Here is a 20511-nt window from a genome sequence, read left to right on the forward strand (position 1 = left end):
ATCTAGTCAAATATTATGTACTGTCAACATGACAAGACTTGATCCTAGAAATCTATATATTTTTATTTACAATTTAATAACGCACAATCAGTAAATCATACAATCAGAATACATCAGCAGGTGCACGTTGATAAACAATCTCAAAATGGGCTACTCTGTGATGTTCAGCAATGATTTAATCTTATATAATCCATATATTGTCAATCGTGTATGTGGCATTTATATTTGTACATCCTTAAGCACTATTTAAGTTAGCTATATAACCGTATGCAGCCCTCAGGAACTGTGGAATCCAAACAAATTTCATAGCCCTTTTAAAACACGGTGTTTGACCATTTCAGTGCCTTCATCCATCCCGAGCGCACACCCACACAGCACACACAATTATGCAATTGTCTTTTTACAATGTAACATGTCTCCTTTAGTGACGGAGCAATGTTATATGATCAACATGGCGTAGATGGAGGGTAGTTTAACGGTATAGAGCAGGTGGGGTTTTTGTTCTCGTCGTGTAACGGGACACAGGACGCGGGGGTGAGCCGCATATCGCGTGCTTGCGTGCGTCAGAGAGGACGTGGTAGGACAGCTGGAGCGCGCGCGCCCGCTCGCCTGAAGAGCAATAACAGCATTTTTTTCAGCGACATCGCTCGATTTACGCCATGCAAATAACACGCGAAAATGATACGGGTCTGGCACGGCAGAGAATGTAAGATATTCCTTGTGTATCGGATCTCCTAATGCTTCCTATAATTTATGACTAACAAGATTTGGGACGTTGCAACACAGTCGCCAGGTAAGAATACATCGCTTTTCTCTAGCTGTACGTGTTAATTGTATACAGAATGTGAGGTGTTTTGATAAATGTGGCTTTAATGTATGGATCCGCTCATTTCTTTGGAGATGCGCGTCCTTGTAGATTCCCTGTGACGGACCGCAGTAGCATCTTTAGGCGCACAGCGACGTAATGACTTTGAGGAGCCTGTGCATTTTGTTATTCATCGCCTGTGCGTGTGCATGTGTGTGAACATGCTTTAGTCGCGGCGATTATCGGCGTAAAACGAATCTTTCTTTAAAACGCCGCGTAATATAGTGCGCATTAATGTGAATTAAGCCCTTATTTATTTGCGCAAGAACGCGAACGCGACACGTTAAAGGAAATATTTAGCGCGTTTTGTTATCCTCGGCCTCCCATTGCTTCGAAGCGCTTGTTTATTGAGGTTCCGTGGCCTATATGTGCTTTATTACCCAACTGACATGAAAATAATAGTCGTGAATGTTGCCTAATTACAAATCCCCGCAACATAAGGCCAGTTGCAGCAAAAGCCCCTGGAATGAGTGATGCGGGCCATCTCATATCTGCATTCCATTAGAGCTCCGAAGGGCTTAGAATTGAGCTTATAGAGTATAAGAATTGAATTGGTGGGCTGTCGTATTTTTAGACATCACATGTGATAGACGTTTGCACATCTCTTGTAGAAGCAGCTCAGATCACCTCATTTAAAAAAGACATACAGAGCTAAGTACACCCCTCACAAATCTTTTAGAATTAGATTTTTAATAGGAAGCTGTACACTTGTGCATATATTAGTCAGTACTGAAGCCACATTTGGAGCTTATCTAACTAAATAACTTACAATAATTGTCCAAAAACTAGTACACCCAAATTTATATGTTAAAGAAAAATATTAAATACAAATTTTAAAAAGAGGAAAAATCAAGAGAAGCAAAAAAGGTTGTAATTAATTTTTGCAATATTCTGCTTGAATTAAAATGTATTATCTTTCAATTTTTATATATGTTTGTTGACTAAAATATTAATTTTACAAATATAACTGTTTAATAAATATTTTCATTAATATTACATGTTAATATATTATTCTTATCATCTTCAATATTATTTATTATTATTATATTTATACTTTTCAATATTATTATAAATAAAATATTATTTTAATAAATATATCTGCTTAAAAAATCAGTTTTGTTTAAATGCACCAAAATACATTGCCTATATTCACTGAAAATGAATAAAAATATTTATTTGGTGACTAAAATATCATGTTTGGTGACCAATATATTATTTTAATAAATCTATCTGTTTAATAAATCTTTTTAATATTATATTTTAATATATATTTATTATTATCAATATATTATTATTTATAATTATAATATTTATATTCATTATTATTATTATTAAAAGTAAAATAATATTTTTATAAATATATCTGTTTAAAAATCTTTTTATTAATATTTTAATTAATTTATTATTATCATCATCAATATATTATTATAATATTTATTACTTTTCATTAATATTATGAATAAATTATTATTTTAATTAATATATCTGTTTAGTAAATGTTTCATTAATATTATATATTATTATTATCAATATATTATTATTTATAATTATAATATTTATTTTCATTAATATTATAAGTAAAATAATATTTTAATAAATATATATTTTAAATAAATCTTTTTATTAATATTATATATTAAAATATTATTATTATTAATATATTATTATTTATAATTATAATATTTATTTTCATTAATAATATAAGCCAAATAATATTTTAATAAATATATATTTTTAATCAATCTTTTTATTAATATTATATATTATTATATTAGTATTATCATCATCAACATATTATTATAATTTGTATTACTTTTCATTAATATTGTAAATAAACTATTATTTTAATAAATATATCTGTTTAATAAATATTTTAAATAATATTATATATTAATATATATTATTATTATCAACAAGTTATGATTTATAATATTTATTACTTTACATTAATGCTTTAAGTAAAATATAATAATAATAAATGTATCTATTGAATAAATCTGTTTTGTTGAAATGCATCAAAATACATTGCCTATATTAACTGAGAAATGGGTAAAAACATTTATTTGGTGACCAAAATATTATTTTAATAAATATATCTGTTTAATAAATATTTTTATTAATATTAATATATTATTATTATCAATATATTATTATTATATTATTTACCTTTCATTAATATTATAATTAAAATATTATTTTAATAAATATATCTGTTTAATAAACTTGTTTTGTTTAAAAGCACCAAAGTACATTGCCAATATTCACTGAGAAATGGATAAAAATATTCATTTCCAAAATGGGGTGTACTCAATTATGCTGAGCACTGTATCAGGAGAAATAGCTGTACATTTAAAATATTAATGAGGAAAAAAAGTCGAACCATAAGTGTGGTTTAGTACATTTTGCCTAAAAAATCTCAACCGATCCGACGTTTTTCTTTCACTATAAATAGTTTCTTTCACCTAAGTGTATGAATAGGCTGCAGTGACGTAAATTAAACCCACTGTTTGCCAGTTGGTTACTACGGTAACTGACAGAAAGATGTCATGCAACATTAGAAATAATAGAAACATTTTTTTAGCTCTTTCATCAGCATCTCTGATGACATTCTCTCACTCTTGTTGTTGCTCATTCGCTCCATCATTCTATATATGCCCCCGAGGTCTGTTTCCACAGTAACCAGAGAATTCCCAGAATCCCAAAAACAATGCACAACTGAGATGTCCCGAGGTGGTTCAAGAAGAATCTTTAAAACAGCTTAGGTGTTTAAAGACCTAATGTATCTGACATCATGCAAACTAGTACAAACCACCTCAAACAAGTGAAATCCTGGCATCTCTGTACAGTACAGTACACTACCTGACAAAAGTCTTGCTGCTTATCCAAGTTTTAGAAACAACAAATAATAACTTGACTTCTAGTTGATCACTTTGGATCAGAAGTGGCTTATGTGAAAGACAAAGGCCTCTAGATTACGCTTACTTTACCAAAATGAAATATGATCATGTCTTAATTTTTAATTATTTAATTAAGACAGTAAGGTCTGACTTTGCTTAGACAAAAGTCTTGTCATTTAACATAAATAATGTACAGTATAGAATATAAAGTCATGGTGCAGTGGATAAAGAAATATTGTGTATGACTCCCATGAGCTTGGAGGACTGCATCCATCCCTGCAATGACTCAAAAAACTTATTATTAAAGTCATCTGAAATGGCAAAGAAAGTGTTCTTGCAGGACTCCCAGAGTTCATCAAGATTGTTTGGATTCATCTTCAATGCCTTCTCCTTCATCTTACCCCAGACATGCTCAATAATGTTCATTCTGGTGACTGGGCTGGCCAATCCTGGCGCACATTGACCTGCTTTGCTTTTAGGAACTTTGATGTGAAGGCTGAAGTATGAGAAGGAGCGCTATCCTCCTGAATAATTTGCCCTCTCCTGTGGTCTGTAATGTAATGGGCGGCACAAAAGTCTTTTGCACACCCCCATACTAATTGTAACTCCATGATTTTTTTCTTCACCAAACTTGACTGATTTTTGTGAGAATCTTGAGTCCATGTGGGTTCCAATGGGTCTTTTGCAGTGTTTGTGATGATTGGTATGCAGTTCAACAGATGATTCATCAGAAAAATCTACCTTCTGACACTTTTTTTAAAATCAAATAGAAGTCAAGTTATTATTTGTTGCTCTTACAACTAGGATCGACAACAAGACTTTTGGCTCGTAGTGTACTGTAGGTACAAAAATTCCATACCCAACCAAGATACAGGCTGCAGTTGAAGAGATTGGTGAAGGGCTTTTACTACTCGTTTAAATGTTACAAACATGTTTGACTTTCTTTCTTCAGTTGAACACAAAAGAAGATATTTAGAAAAAAACGGAATACCTGTAACCATTGACTTCCATAGGATTTGTTTTTCCTACAAAGGAAGTTAGTTTTTACATATTTACTTACTTATTTTGTGTTCAACAGAAGAAAAAAGAAGAAAAAACAAGTGAACGATGAGCAAATGAAGACAGAAAATTCAGTTTCAAAAAACTCATAAAGGTTTGAAATCACTTGAGGGTGAGTAAATCAGGTGATTCAAATGTTTTCACCCGATTGAATGGGCGATATCAGGGGTTATCAGCTGATATGGGCCAGTAGGGGCCTTCTGCAGGTTCAGAAGGCTGCAATCATCCATCCACATGGTTGATCATCACATACGGCTGCCGCCGGAAGTTAACAAGAATTATTTATATTATTTATTAAATTTCACAATAATTTTATTTTATTATCGTCTACCCCTACACTAAACCGAACCATCACAGTAATTCAAAAACAGATCTGGATCTGGAGTCTTCTCTGTTAGTATAGCTGATTAACCATGTGGATGGATGATAACAGCCGTCTCAGCCCATATGCCCATTCAATCGAGTCATAACATTCGAAGCAGGTGGTGTAAATAGAGTAAATTAAAGTTTTTGGCAGAACCTTCCCTTCAACCCTGGTAAAAATCACTGTAATTCATAGTTTTGAGTAGCGTAAAGAAAAACGAAGTCAGCAGCAATTTCATAAAAAACGTTTTTTCAGCTAGATTCATTTTTAAAAATGTAAAAGACGATTACTTTCCCAGAGATGAGTTGTGGCAGGAAGGGCATCCGCTGCGTAAAAACTTGCTGGATAAGTTGGTGGTTCATTCCGCTGTGGCAACCCCGGATTAATAAAAGGACTAAGCCGACAAGAAAATGAATGAATGAATAAATAAAAGATGATTACTTGATAGTTGTTCTAATTTTGCGAGAATAGTGGAATCCACAACTTAAAAAGATTCTTGATTTTTTTTTTTATCTCTATACTTATGAGTGTTCTACAGTGTTGTATTTCTGTATGGTATATGAGTCTGTCTGTGAGTCTAAAAACAAAGTTGATGAACCAGATTAAAATCTGTTTAAAGATCGTAGGAAAGCCTCTTGAGAAATTATATGACTGTTTGTATTACAAGAACCACACAAGGCTGGCAAGGAACATCATTTTAAACCCCAGTCATGTGTTGAATCATGAATTTATACTATTAAAGTCTAACCGTCGATTTAGAGTCCCAAATTTTAATGAAGTGAAATAAAAAAAGTCTTTTGTACATCAGGCTATTTTAAAACGAATACAATCTGTTTAAAAATATATATTTTTTTGTATTAGTCTTTGTCCCTTTGTAAGGAGTTTTTATCACGCTTTATCATGCTAAAAGCAAGTCTGACAAAAAAGTTTTGTATTGTATTGTATTTAACCAAACAAAAAACAAAAAAGACCAGGCCAATCTTTTTACCTCCATATAAAATCTATCCTACTTCAAGGATTAGTTCAACCTAAATGAAAATTACCTTAATTATTAACCTGATCTTGTGTGGTTTTAAACTTTGAGTTTCTTTCTACTGTAAGAATGTAGAAAGAATGCTGGGGACCAACACTGGAAGTACTTTTGTGTTCAGCAAAAGAAAGAAACTTAGTAAAGGGTGAGTGAAATAGGACAGAATTTACAAACACATGGAACAGGAGACAACTTAAGCTCCATATGCTTTTAAAAAAAACAATGTTATGGTGGATTGGACAGTTGATGATGTAACTGCTCCATATGCTCACGATAAAGAGATTGTGCATTGCTGTTGGTGCTAATGTACTTTTCATTAGCTATCATTGCAGTTAACTTTCTTGGTGTGAATGTGGCTTAATTGTAATAAGGCACTTCTACATTTAAAAAAAAATTATGTTGAAACAATGACACTAAAATGAATTCTGTGATTAAAAAGTCATTCTTTTGACTTGACTACTTCATTATTTAATTGTTTAATAATTTGTTAACATTAGAACATTTTTCACATCAAACTTATTTAATTTTTTCTTACTGTAAAAAAGATTGATTTACAAATGTTTATAAGGTAAGTGGTTGCAAACAATTTATATGGGCTGAATCTAAAGAAACATTAAGTTGAGCATTGCTAAATTTAATTTGTTTAAATTCAGCACATATAAATTGTTTGCATTCACTTATCTTAAAACATTTAGTAAATCCAATGAATTATGTTTTACAGTGTACACTACCTGACAAAAGTCTTATCGCCCTTTAAGTTTTAACAACAAATAATAACTTGACTCCTAGTTGATCATTTGGTATCAGAAGTGGCTTATATGAAAGGCAAATGCCTCTAGATTACGCTTACTTTGCCAAAATAAAATACGATCATGCCTGATTTTAATTATTTTATTAGGACAGTAAGGTCTGACTTTACATAGACAAAGTCTCATCACCTAACAGAAATAATGCACAGTATAGAATATAAAGTCATGGTGCAGTAGAAAAAAAATCAATATTGTGTATGACTCCCATGAGCTTGGACGACTGCAAACATACATCCCTGCAAAGTCATCTGGAATCATAAAGAATCTTTGGATTTGTCTTTAATGCCTCCATCTTATCCCAGACATGCTCAATAATGTTCATGTCTGGTGACTGGGCTGGCCAATTCTGGAGCTTCTTGACCTTCTTTGCTTTTAGGAACTTTGATGTGGAGGCTGAAGTATGAGAAGGAGCGCTATCCTGCTGAACAATTTGCTCTTTGCTGTGGTTTGTAATGTAATGGGCAGCACAAATGCCTTGATTCCTCAGGCTGTTGATGTTGCCATCCACTCTGCAGATCTCTCACATGCCCCTAAACTAAATGTAACTCCAAACCATGTCTTTTTTCTTTACCAAACTTGACTGATTTCTGTGAGAATCTTGGGTCCGTGCTGGTTCCAATAGGTCTTCTGCAGTATTTATGACGATTGGGATGCAGTTCAACAGATGATTCATCTGAAAACTTCTGCCACTTTTCCAGATGATCAACTAGAAGTCAATATATTATGTGTTGCTCTTACAACTGGGATCAACGACAAGACTTTTGTCAGGTGTATGTGGCAACTACAAATACATTATCACAACAACAAAAAACAAACATTCATTTGCTGCTTTGATCAACTATTTCACACTTTCAAAATCAAGAGCATAAAGTAATAGAAAACACACTGCAATATAATGAAGTATTTATCAACAGGCTTTCAAACAATTTACTACAATAAATGGCTGTAATAAATCAAAGATGAAAGTGGTTTAGTTACTACAAACACATGCTCACATACAGTTGAAGTCAGAATTATTAGCCCCCCTGAATTATTAGACCGCTTGTTTATTTTTCCCCCAATTTCTGTTTAACGGAGGGAAGATTTTTAAACATAATAGTTTTAATAATAACTGGTTTATTTTATCTTTGCCATGATGACAGTAAATAATATTTGATTAGATATTGTTCAAGACACTTCTATACAGCTTAAAGTGACATTTAAAGGCTTAACTAGGTTAACAAGGCAGGTTAGGGTAATTAGGCAAGTTATTGTATAACGAGGGTTTGTTCTGTAGATTATCGAGAAAAAATATAGCTTAAAGGGGCTAATAATTTTGGTGTTTAAAAAATAAAAAAAACTGCTTTTATTCTAGCTGAAATAAAACAAATAAGATTTTTTCCAGAAGAAAAAATATCAGACATACTGTGAAAATTTCCTTGCCCTGTTGCACACCATTTGGAAAATATTTAAAAAAGAAGAAAAAAATTCGAAGGGGGCTAATAATTCTGACTTCAACTGTATTTCTGATCAATTGTTTATTTGAGTTGTGTTTGTGGAGAGGCTAGAAAAGAACGGCATTGCTATTAGTAATACATAAGGAAAATGATGGAATATGAGATCAGTTCTGAAGGCTTGACTTTGGTATAAAAATAAGCCATCCTTATCGTTTGAACGCTTTCCACTGAGATTGTATTTTATGCTGCCAGCATGCCAAAGAGGAAGTGTTTAGCAAGAGGCTCATCTGCTCTCTGGTCATCTGAGTGATAGTAATCATTACAGCTAATTCAGAAGTACTGCTGAATTTTCCTCTGGGGCTGAAGTAGATGCGCTGCATGACCCACAGAGCATTTTCAAGCTCTTAAAAGCACAGGCGAGCTCTCTGTTAATCAGTGTGCGTTGGTCTGTTCTGTCTACAGACTATAATGTGAAAATGGGATATTTGCATAAATCTCTCTGTTGACACAAGTGAGGAAACGGCCCCTTTCTTCAAATGCTGCCAGTAAAAATCAGTAAGGTACCAGAAATATCTGGTGTGATCTTGATTTTTCACAGGAGACTGAGTCAAACGGATGCTTCACAGCAAGATAAATGAGTCATTAATAGATGACCTTGATGCTGATGGCACCAGAGACTGTCCTACTCAATTCACAAAGGCACAGAGGCATATACTGTAGAGGCATATTATACATTTCTCCCATGTATCATATGTATATTACATTGCCAAAAGTTTTGGGACACCCCAATCCATCATTGTATTCAGGTGTCACTTCACTTTACTTCCATGGCCACAGATGCACAGTGCATCCGTAAAGTATTCATAGCGCTTCACTTTTTCCACAATTTATTTTGCTACAGCCTTATTCCAAAATGGATTAAATGTATTTAATTGCTCAAAATTCTACACACAATACTCCATAATGACAATGTGAAAAAAGAAAAATCACATGTACATCAGTATTCACAGCCTTTGCTCAATACTTTGTTGATGCACCTTTGGCAGCAATTACGCCCCATTCATACGGGGAGTCAGCGTCAATGCTTCCCATCCACTTTGAATGGGTGACGTCAGGCGTTGTCGAACTGCATTGTGGATCCGTCGGCGCAGCTTAAGAGGCGTTGCTCGCTGCAGAAGTTGGGACTAGCTCAACTTTTCAAGCGCCGACGGAAACGTCAGCCAATCAGATCGCTGTATGCAAATACACCAGCTAGACAGTGGCCTATTGCTGACTGAATTTCATTGGCTAACGCTTCTATAATGATCGCTTCAGCCCCAACTTCAGACACGCCTTCAGTCAAGCGTTGACGATGAAACCCCGTGTGAGGCCGTACTCACACTAGGTACAGTTGCCTTGAACCGGGCCAAAGCACGCTTGTCCCCCCTCCCGTCTCCCCCGACGGCCCGCACTCACACCACAAATGGGCCTGGGCACGCTTACATCATTGCTGCTGCGCTGTTCAGTGAGAAGCGCTCTCTCACACAGCAGCACAGTGGAGATTTCTCTATTTATATCGTGTCAGTCGTTTGTTATGCAGTGACATGCAGTCAAATATTTCGCCAAACAGTCCTTAGGGATGCGGTGACACGCAGTCAGATATTTCGCCGAACAGATCCGCCACTTTTGGCGCTCATAATCATAAAGCTCTCGTGCTGTAGAAATGAGGTCTGCTGAAGGCGCGCAGCTGGCATGCTGTGAGGAGTTCTCGTCTTTAATAAACTATGGCAGTTTGCGTTCACTGAACAGTAAGAATGATTAATAAATCCATATGAAACAGCCCCTTAAAAGTCATGTCTCGCTTTCAGTTTCGGGCTTTGGCGCGTTTTACACTCACACACAAGCGTACCAAGCTCAAGTGCGCTCAGGCACACCTCTTCCAACCGGGCCAGGGCCGGCCAAGTGAACCGTGCTTGGTACGGATGACATAGTGTGAGTAGGCCCTGAATGGGGCATTACAGCGTCAAGTCTTTTTTAATATGATGCCACAAGCTTGGCACACCTGTCTTTGGGAATTTTTGCCTATTCCTCTTTGCAGTACCTCTCATGCTCTTTCAGGTTGGATGGGAAGCGTCAATGTACAGCCATTTTCAGATCTCTCCAGGTTTCTGCAGGTTTTATCAATACTTTGTAAGACCCTTTTAGGACTATTATGAATAAAATTTTAGACTTATACAGAGCTAAACACTAATGATTATTTGTAATGACCTGGTTGGGCCAATGGATTTTTTTTTTTGCTTGCCACAAAAAAAAAAAAAAAAAAAAAAAAAAAATCAAATGTAATAATTTCTTAGCGACATACTTCAATGTGTCAAATAAAAAAACTAGTTGCATACACTTTTTTCAACATATTACTTTCTGTTTTTAAAACGATAAGTTTAACAATGTTAAAAGTATATTTGGAGGCAATTACATAAATAATTTCAAATCTAAATTTGTTGGCCTTTTTTATTCAACCTAACGCATTTCTGTAATGCTGTGCTCACACCAGACATGGAAGGAGCGTCAAGCGCATGTGATTTACATGTTAAGTCAATGCAAATGCGTGAATAAACATCCTGTTGCGCGATAGGAGCGAATGGCACAGCGCGAATTGAGGGTTTAGCGCGAATAACTCAAGTTCGAAAATCTGAACTTCAGCGGACATTCGCGCCGCATTAACCAATCAGGAGCTTGCTTTTGTGGTGGCGTGATTATGATGTAGCGCCTGTTTGTTGGTGTCCTCCTGCACACACCGACAACAGTTCATCAAACTGGGCTCGGCTCAGTCAGAAGCACCACTGAAAGCCTCCATCATCCAGGTATAGTTTCTGGAGGAGTTCACGAGCTCACAGACCTGGGCGCACCTCTGAAAGCATCTAGTGGACTCAGACACTGCTCCAAATGAATCAATGCTGTTCTTTAGCCTTTATAAAGCATATAAACACAGCTATTCTCTTTATAAAATCCATGTTAGACATTTAGCAACGAAGCTACAGTCACCGGGCAGACAGAAGCTCTGCCCATGACACAAATCCAGAAACTTAACCTGGACGATGGAAGCATTCAGCAGTGCTTCTGACTGAGCCGAGCCCAGTTTGATATACTGTTGTCGTGTGCAGGATGATTTTCCCCTGGGACACCATTAACAAGCGCTGCGTCATAATCACACCCCCACAAGAGCAAGCTCCTGATTGGTTAATGAGTGTTTCGCACGAAACAAGCGTTAAGCGTGCCAAACGCGAAAAAAGCTCAATTCGCGTCACGCCATTCGCGCAATTTATATCATATGCACCACGCCATTTGCGCGTATCGCGCCACAGGATGCCTATTAGCGCATTTGCATTAACTTGACATGTAAATCACTCGCGCTTGATGCTCCCTGCACGTCTGCTGTGAACACATGAAACCTTACGTTTCATGCCTATTTAAAAATATTAATATTCCCCACACTTTTGTAAACAGTTTTTGTATGAATGGAAGATAACATAAAGTGATATATTGCTCTGTTATTATCATTAGGAATAGTGTAATTGTTTTTAGTTTTCCTTCCCTGCTTTTATTAAGATGGATTGTTTGTGATTGGATGGATGTCTTTACTTGGACAATGGAAAATTAGGCCTGTTTAAAATGATTTAAGACATACAACACATTATTGCAGTGAATTTAAGACTTTTTAAGGCCTAAATTTTAGTTTTTAAAATTTAAGACTTAAGACATAAGACTCAAGACTTTCTAAGACCCCACGGACACCCTGAAAACAGTGCATGTGGCCTCAGTGGTTAAAATGTAATTTTATGTAGCCATGTTAATACTTTGAGTGTAAAAAAAAAAAAGTATTTTTCAATGCAGCTCATAATTATTCATAGCAATTTATATCTGTTAACGTATATTAGCTTGTGAAATAGTATCCAGTCTTTGCATACAATCTGCTTATGCCTCATTATTAGTGATGTTTTGAGGTGGTCCTTTATTCGATTCAAAATACCAGTGCTAACATTTCATTTCATGTTAACAGATTGAAATATATCTTTTTTTTTTAAATTAGATGAAGCTACCTTCATTCACTCCCTTATTGTTCAATTTTGGTGATCTACGTATGTAAGCTGTATCCATGGTTTCTTGCTTTTAGCTGACAGGAGGCACACCCAGTGTGGTCTTCTTCCGCCGTGGCCCATCTGCTTCTACTTTCAGCATGTTGTTGATTTAGTGTCGACCCCATCCTCAACATGACATTTTTTGGTCAGAGAACTACCACTTATCAAATGTTTTCAATGTTTTTTTTTCTGTAAATTGCATTGTGATGCTTGTTTTGAACTTTAGCAGATAATTATGATCATATCTAAATGCTTAAATATATTGAATTACTGCCGAGTGGCTGATTAGATATCCCTACAGACATTTCATTAACATACAGTGAAACAGGTATACCTAATCAAATACTATACTATGTGAATTTCCATCTATTATTATCCTTTCAAACACTCCCCCAATCTGCGAGTGGTCATCAAATCAAAGGCTGGCATATCTTTTGTGCTTGATTTAATTAAGCAAATTTCCTTTAATTTGGGGTTAATGTGTGTTATCATGGCACACACACAAAAGGTACAGAGACACAGAAAGCCAAGCTTGAGCATGGTATTGCGTTGAATGTGTACGCTTAAGGATATAGTTATTTTTTGGTATTGCTTTTGACTATAACAAAAACTAGAACTACTATATATAAATGTATTTAATAGAATAAAAGCAGCTTTTCATTTTTTAACACCATTTTAAGGTAAAAATTATTAGTCCCTTTAAGCTCAATTTTTTTTCCTCGATAGTCTGCAGAACAAACTAACGTTATACAATAACTTGCCTAATTACCCTAACCTGCCTAGTTAACCTAATTAAGCCTTTAAATGTCACTTTAAGCTGTATAGAAGTGTCTTGAAAAATATCTAGTAAAATATTATTTTCTGTCATCATAGCAAAGATCAAATAAATTTGTTATTAGAAATAAGCTAATTAAAACTATTATGTTTAGAAAATGTGTGTCTTCTCTCCGTTAAACAGAAATTGGGGCAAAATAAACAAGGGCTAATAATTCAGGGGGGCTAATAATTCTGGAGACTGGAGACTTCAACTTCACTTGTCTCAAACCTGCTTGAGTTTCTTTCTTCCGTTGAACACAAAATAATATATTTTGAATAACACTGGAAAGTGGCAACCATTAGCTATGCTTCCATCCAGAAATACAAATTAACTTTATGCGAAAAACTGGATTATCGCATAAAAGACATGCGACTAAAACAGCATTTCCATCCAACGGGTCAAAGCGCACAAAATCGTCACTTCCTGATTAACTCGCGCCAAATATCAACAGTAAAACCTGCTGTAAATTTACTGCGGTAGGAGAAGCTGCGTCAATGTTTTCTTCATCTAATAAATGACTTGCGCTTCTTAAGGCAATCCTGACACGTAGTGAATGCGCGGTGGCATTTGAAGGTGTCAGACGCGGCGCACAGGCGCTCTTGATTCTGGAGGTCATTAATAATATAATAACACTAATACTTAAATGGTAAGGCGTTTTAGAATGACCAAAACAACAGTTTAGGTGGTTTACAATGTGTTAAGTCTGCTGGTTGGTCCATTCACACACATTTTCATTATCACATGATCTCATATAACAAAATCACATGACCTTTTTTAATGCGCATACTGGAAAGTATGAAAGTAAAAGTGTTTCCATCGTAGTTTATGCGCATCTTTTCTTATCGAATAAAACGTTTCTCTTACTCATGGTTTTTATTTGCATTTTCAAAATGTATGCGCATCATGGCGTTTCCATTAACCGTTTTTCATGTGCATATCCAAAATTCGCATAAAAATAGGTGGATGGAAACATCGCTAGTGACACACATTCAGTATTAATCCACACAGTGGCAAAAGTTGAGCTATTTTGAAAATTGACCGCACCGTGCGTGTATGAACAGCAGATGGTGGCCATAGTAAAGGCAATGCATTCAGTAATGCGTACCATGCAAAGTCCCTGTCAAAGTCCCACACATAATAGTCTCTGCTGCTCCTCTAATAGAAAACGGCTGACAAATCCAGCGTTGCAGAATAGGTTATTGAATCAAAAATCTAAAAAATTACAGGAACAAACACTGCACTAGGTTGGCTATACAGTTGTGAAAATGTCCTTAAAACCTTTATTCCCTGCAGCCGTATCACTGTCAGTGATCAACATCTTTGCGTCATGTTCAGTCCTGGGATTCTCTACGGGCCAGCGCTCCGCTAGTATCTGAAGGGAAAGCGTGTTCATATTTTCTAGGAAGTGGTACTTTATATTTGGTGATGTACCGTATAGATGTCGATGAATTCAAGCAAAAGATCCGAACTCAACTCGATGCATTAATTCAACTCTGATTTGACTGTTTTGTTAAAGATTCAATAGTTTTAAACACGATGCACTTTCAGATTTATACCTCAGCTGAATGTTTTTATTTACTTGAAGCGGTGTTACACACTGCATGGAAGCTCATTTTTAGAAACCCATAATAGGGGCTCTTTAATATTTCCATATGTTCATGAAACAAATGAATCTATTGGGTTCCTACTGTTTCTAGAATCTCTCATCAATTGAAAACATTCCAAGTATTGTATATGAACTGATAAGTTGTTTTCTCTACATATAAACCAAGTGAAACTTCTTTCCCTTTTCAGATCTCAGGGAATAACTGAGTCTTAAGCAGCAGATACTCCAGCAGATAAACCAGAGCAGCATGCCAGAGCAGAGTAACGATTACCGAGTGGTGGTCTTTGGAGCAGGGGGTGTAGGCAAGAGCTCCCTGGTTCTGCGCTTTGTTAAGGGCACCTTCAGGGACACCTACATCCCAACAGTGGAGGACACGTACCGGCAGGTCATCAGCTGCGACAAGAGCGTATGCACACTGGAGATCACCGACACCACCGGCAGCCACCAGTTCCCGGCTATGCAGCGTCTGTCCATCTCCAAGGGCCATGCCTTCATCCTGGTCTACTCCATCACCAGCAGGCAATCCCTGGAGGAGCTCAAGCCCATCTACCAGCAAGTGCTGGCCATCAAAGGCAACGTGGAGAACATCCCCATCATGCTTGTGGGTAACAAGAGCGATGAGACCCAGCGCGAGGTGGAGACCAAGGAGGGCGAGGCTCAGGCAAACACCTGGAAGTGCGCGTTCATGGAAACATCAGCCAAGACCAACACCAATGTGAAGGAGCTTTTTCAGGAGCTCCTGAATCTGGATAAGAAGCGGGATATGAGTCTGAACATGCGCTCCAGCAAGCAGAGACGGGCAGACAAGCTGAAGGCCAAGTGCAGTGTGATGTAGGAAGCCGCATCTATGGTCGCATCACTCAACTGACTCTTCGAAAATGTACATAAGTCCCTCACTTTAAAGGAAGAGTACGCCCTAAGATAATGGAACTCCTGTCATGATTTGTATGCTGCCGCTTTAAACCTACATGACTTATTTTTCATTTTTCAAGAATTATATTAGCTGTACTCCCATAAACGTTGTTCACAGGACCTGTCAAGTGTATTCCAAATCTCAAAATGGAAAGATCATAACCATATAACTAATTCAGAACGAGTTTGAGAGCTGATTCTTTAAAAAAAAAAAAACGATGAAGTTCTTGTATTAACATACTACATTTACTTAAAGTGTAGGTACAGATTACAGTAATGTAACCTTCTGGCAGTTTTAGTCATGGACCACATACAGTACTGTGGTTGTTTAGCACCATAACCATTCTTATATTTCATTTTTGTGATTAACCGAAGAAAGCCATGTATGTTTAAGACGAGTAAACCATGACAGAACATTCATTTTTGGGCTAACTCTCCCTTTAACTCTCCATTCCTCTCAGTCTTAATCAGGTAGTGTGCATCCAATCCGTCAACCGTCTCCCTTCCCCCCCTGTATGTTCTGGCTCCAGAAGTGACTCTGTGTATAAGACTATAAGAGCTGACACATGAAGCAGGGAGGACGTCCCACAATTCTCACACATGCTCTCTTCTCTACAGCTTTCTGTTGACTTTTTACTGAATTCAAGACAGACCAAACCATCAATGTGGCCATTTTTATGTCAGGCAGCTGTGTCTTTAATGGTACAGTGTCGAAACGCTGACGTCTTGAACCGGCTCTACACCGAATTGGATTCTCATCCGAGGAAGTGAACAGGCCCGGGTACAGCTTAAGAGGCGACGCTATCCGCTCTTCCAAATTACATACTACTATAGCAGCACAAAAGCCTACCACAAATCGGAAAACAATTTGGGACGGAGGACATTCTTAGTTAACTGGCTAGCCAGTGATGTAACCTGGTATAACAGAGTAAAGTGCATAATGCATGTCTGATGATATAAACTACCTTCATATTAAATGTGATTGAGATCTTTTCATCGAAAACAGAGCTATACCTTATTGAAGCACAGTGAATAAGTCTTAAATGTGATCATTTCGAAAAGCATTTTTGTTTTGGTGGCAGGGTGGGGGTTTGGGGTGTCGATTGGTGTTTTCTTTTACTCTGGTTTTTCAGGTGTTGATGGCACTCAAAAACCTTAATATATGCATTTCATCATCTAACTGAAAACATATATCCTGTATGTGAAATCTGTGTGTATTATCAGCACTAATGAAAGCCCCTGTACAGCCCCTGTTTTTCTGTCGGTGTCTATGTTTCCTCTGATAATTTAATGCCATTTGCTTTAGCAATACACAATATAAAAGCACTTTTAGAATCTTGAGCACATTCAAAACACAGAGCGTAAACCTTTACGAAAATGTTCTTGTCAAACACTCTGCGTTTACAACTTGACTGCAGATAAAGTGTTTATTCAATAAATATTATGTGAGGGACCAGAAAAATAAAGAAGCACAAACAAAAGGGAACTAATTACTGCTTGTTTTCTTTTGTGGTTTTCAACATCTATGTATAGTATCATGCAGTGGCCTCGGAAGTATTTACAGTGCATCAGGAAAGTATTCATAGCGCTTCACTTTTTCCACATTATTTTATGTTATTCTAAAATGGATTAAATTTCCTCAAAATTTTAGACATAACACCCTAAAATGACAATGTGAAAAAAAGTTTGGTCCCACTTTATATTAAGTGTCTTTAACTACTATGTACTTACATAAAAAATACAATGTACTTACTGTGTTTATAATGTATTTGAGAACACTTGTGGTGCATTTGAGTTGGGATAGAGGTTGGGTTATGGACAGGTTTGGTGGCATGGGTAGGTTTAAGGGTGGGTTAAGGTGTAAGGGATGGTCAACAGTGTATTTACAAATGTAATTACAAAAGTTAATTACAGATGTAATTACATACATGTATTTAATCAAGCATAAGTACACAGTAAATACATGTATTTACACAATAAGTACATTGTAACAAACTATTAGTTCCTGTGTAAGTACATATTAGTTAAGGCCACTTAATATAAAGTGGGACCAAAGGTTTTTTTGGAAATAGTTGCAAATTTATTAAAAATGAAAACCTGAAAAATCACACGTACAGAAGTATTTACAGCCTGTGCCATGAAGCTCTAAATTAAGCTCAGGTACATTGGCTGTTTCTCAATATGCGTTCTTCAGCGGTCTTGCATCCTCGTGTAACATCATCATCAGCTGATAAGTTCAGTTCTAATACTCAAGGCCGCAAGAACAGAGGACGCATGAAACTTCCCGGATGCGTTCTTGATATCGAGGACGCACCGATGCAGACTTGAGTACCGAACTTGCTTTAGAAGTCCCTGAAGTCATTGCGACTAGAGATGGGAAGCGCAGCATTTAATTTAGATTTATTATTAAAGTTAGGAGATATCACTTATTTACCTCAGGAGTTTCCCTAAATGGCAAGCTAAAAGCTTAATAAAGGAATAAACACATTAAGGGTGTTTGTTTGCTGAAATTCGTATTAAAATCTGTTTTATTTATATTGTGTAACGTACATTTCTAAAGTCTTTATGCAGAGTATATATTAAAAAGGGGAAAAACAATAAATCGTTGTATGAATGCTGTAATGTTTAAATTATTTACCATTAAAAACACGTGACTATCAGGAAGAACGCAACATCTCATTCCTCAGAGGACGCGTTCTCTGTTCTCGTGGTCTACCGAATTCGTTCTTCCGAAGACACCAGGCAAGACCGGTCTCCACAAGAACACAAGTCTGTTCTTTGCGTTCTTGGAATTGAGAAACAGCTGTTCTGTTTCCACTGATCATTCTTGAGATGTTTCAGCAGCTTAATTGGAGCGCACATGTGGTAAATTCAGTTGATTGGACATGATTTGAAAAGGCACACACCTGTCTTTATAAGGTCCCAGGGTTGACAGTGCATGTCAAAGCACAAACCTAAAGACAGTAATTGTCTGCAGACGAGACAGGATTGTCTGGAGGCACGAGGTTGGGGAAGGTTACAGAAAAATTTCTGCTGCTCTGAAAGTTTCAATGAGCACAGTGGCCTCCATCACCCATGAGAGGAGGATGCTTGGTACCACCAGGACACTTCCTAAAGCTATGACAGTCATTCAGAAGCACAGAATACTAGCTACATTGTATTGTATTGTATTGTATAGCTGGATTCAGCTTCACTTATTTCTACGCTATCTCACAGCAATTCATAACCTTTTGATTTTGTGGCTATTTCGTATCAACTTGTACAATCTAATTTGTACAATTTAGTACCATTTGCTCATCACCCAATAATGGTTGGGTTTAGGGGTGGGGTCCCATGCCTCCTTTTTAAAATGGTACATTTTCGTACGACTGAACTTGAACAAATTCGTAAGAATTAGCCACTAAACTAGCAAAACGTAAAATACTTAAGTTTTCTTATGAGCTCTGCCTGTACAACCCAGTTTCACTTAGTTTCTGTCAAACTTCATAATTTCTTTAGTTAGATTTACTGAAAATCATGTATTTGTTAGAAGCCACCATTACAGTGAACAGTGTTTGCTTCATTTGGGCTCTTTGGCTCTTTATTTTTCATGCTTGTTCATTTTTGGTTGTTGTAATTGTGGATTGAATCCTTGCACTGGCTATCGGTTGAGGCTTGCATCAAATTCACAGACTTTCACTTATTTCAACAAATCTACGTCCCCACCAAAAGCTTTCAGCCAGAAAGTAAGCGATGACTCTTGGTACTATGAAAAATAGGCTCTAAATCATTTTCCAGAACCTTTTCATTCACTGTTCCTTCCTGATATCATACAGACAGAATCCCTGACAACATCAAAATCAACAAAACCAGATGCTTTCTATTAGTAGCACTAAATGTGAGTACTGTCTCTTTAAGATGAATAGATTTGTCATTATAAATTGCTTGAGATAAAATCCTAATGCCTAAACTAAAGGTAAATGTGTGTTATAGAATGAGAAACCAATTAATCATCAGTTTGTAGTTAGACTCACTGATAGGTGGATTTAAACTCTGATTATGACGGTAATGTGATTTCAAGTTCAGTGTTCAAGAACTTGCATGGGGCGTAAAAAATGCTGGGTTCCACACATTCCCTTCATGTCGTCCCAACATAAATCGATTAAGCTAACTTAATGTTTTTTACAATTCTGAGTTAATTGAACACAAAACAATTAAGTAGTTCCTCCCAAAAACACAAGAATTGTGTTGTTTTAGCTCATTTTAAATACTTAATTTGAACAAGCAGCTAAAATATTTTTGAGGTCTTTGCGTGTTTAGCATTTTGAACATATGATTAAAATTTTAAACCCCAGGTATCAAGAATTAACGTAATAATCTTAAAACTAGTGACATGGTTCATTACAGTTGCTCTGTGATTGGATAGCTCTGCTTTAACTAGGCTTTAAAACAGTGTAACACCCGATTCACACAGGGTTTCAGCGTCAACGCTTGATGAAGGACATGTTTAAAGTTGGGGCTTATGCAATCGTCATAGCAGTGTCAGCCAATAAATTTAGTCCGTGATCAGCTACTGTCTGAGCTGGGGTATTTGCATAAAGCGATCCGATTAGCTGATGCTT

The 20511-nt window shown here is 36.3% G+C and overlaps 1 protein-coding gene across 1 annotated transcript; it reads left to right on the forward strand.

The window, feature by feature from the left end:
• Window positions 1-642: 642 nt before the first annotated feature.
• On the forward strand, window positions 643-17159 carry diras1a (DIRAS family, GTP-binding RAS-like 1a). Its single transcript, NM_199831.1, is given in 2 exon segments — window positions 643-793; window positions 15187-17159. A coding segment is annotated over 1 exon segment (588 nt). The 5' UTR covers window positions 643-793; window positions 15187-15245; the 3' UTR covers window positions 15834-17159.
• The last annotated feature ends 3352 nt before the right edge of the window (window positions 17160-20511 follow it).

Source organism: Danio rerio, chromosome 11 (genome assembly GCF_049306965.1).
Source record: "Danio rerio strain Tuebingen ecotype United States chromosome 11, GRCz12tu, whole genome shotgun sequence".
In the NCBI taxonomy this organism is placed as follows: domain Eukaryota; kingdom Metazoa; phylum Chordata; class Actinopteri; order Cypriniformes; family Danionidae; genus Danio; species Danio rerio.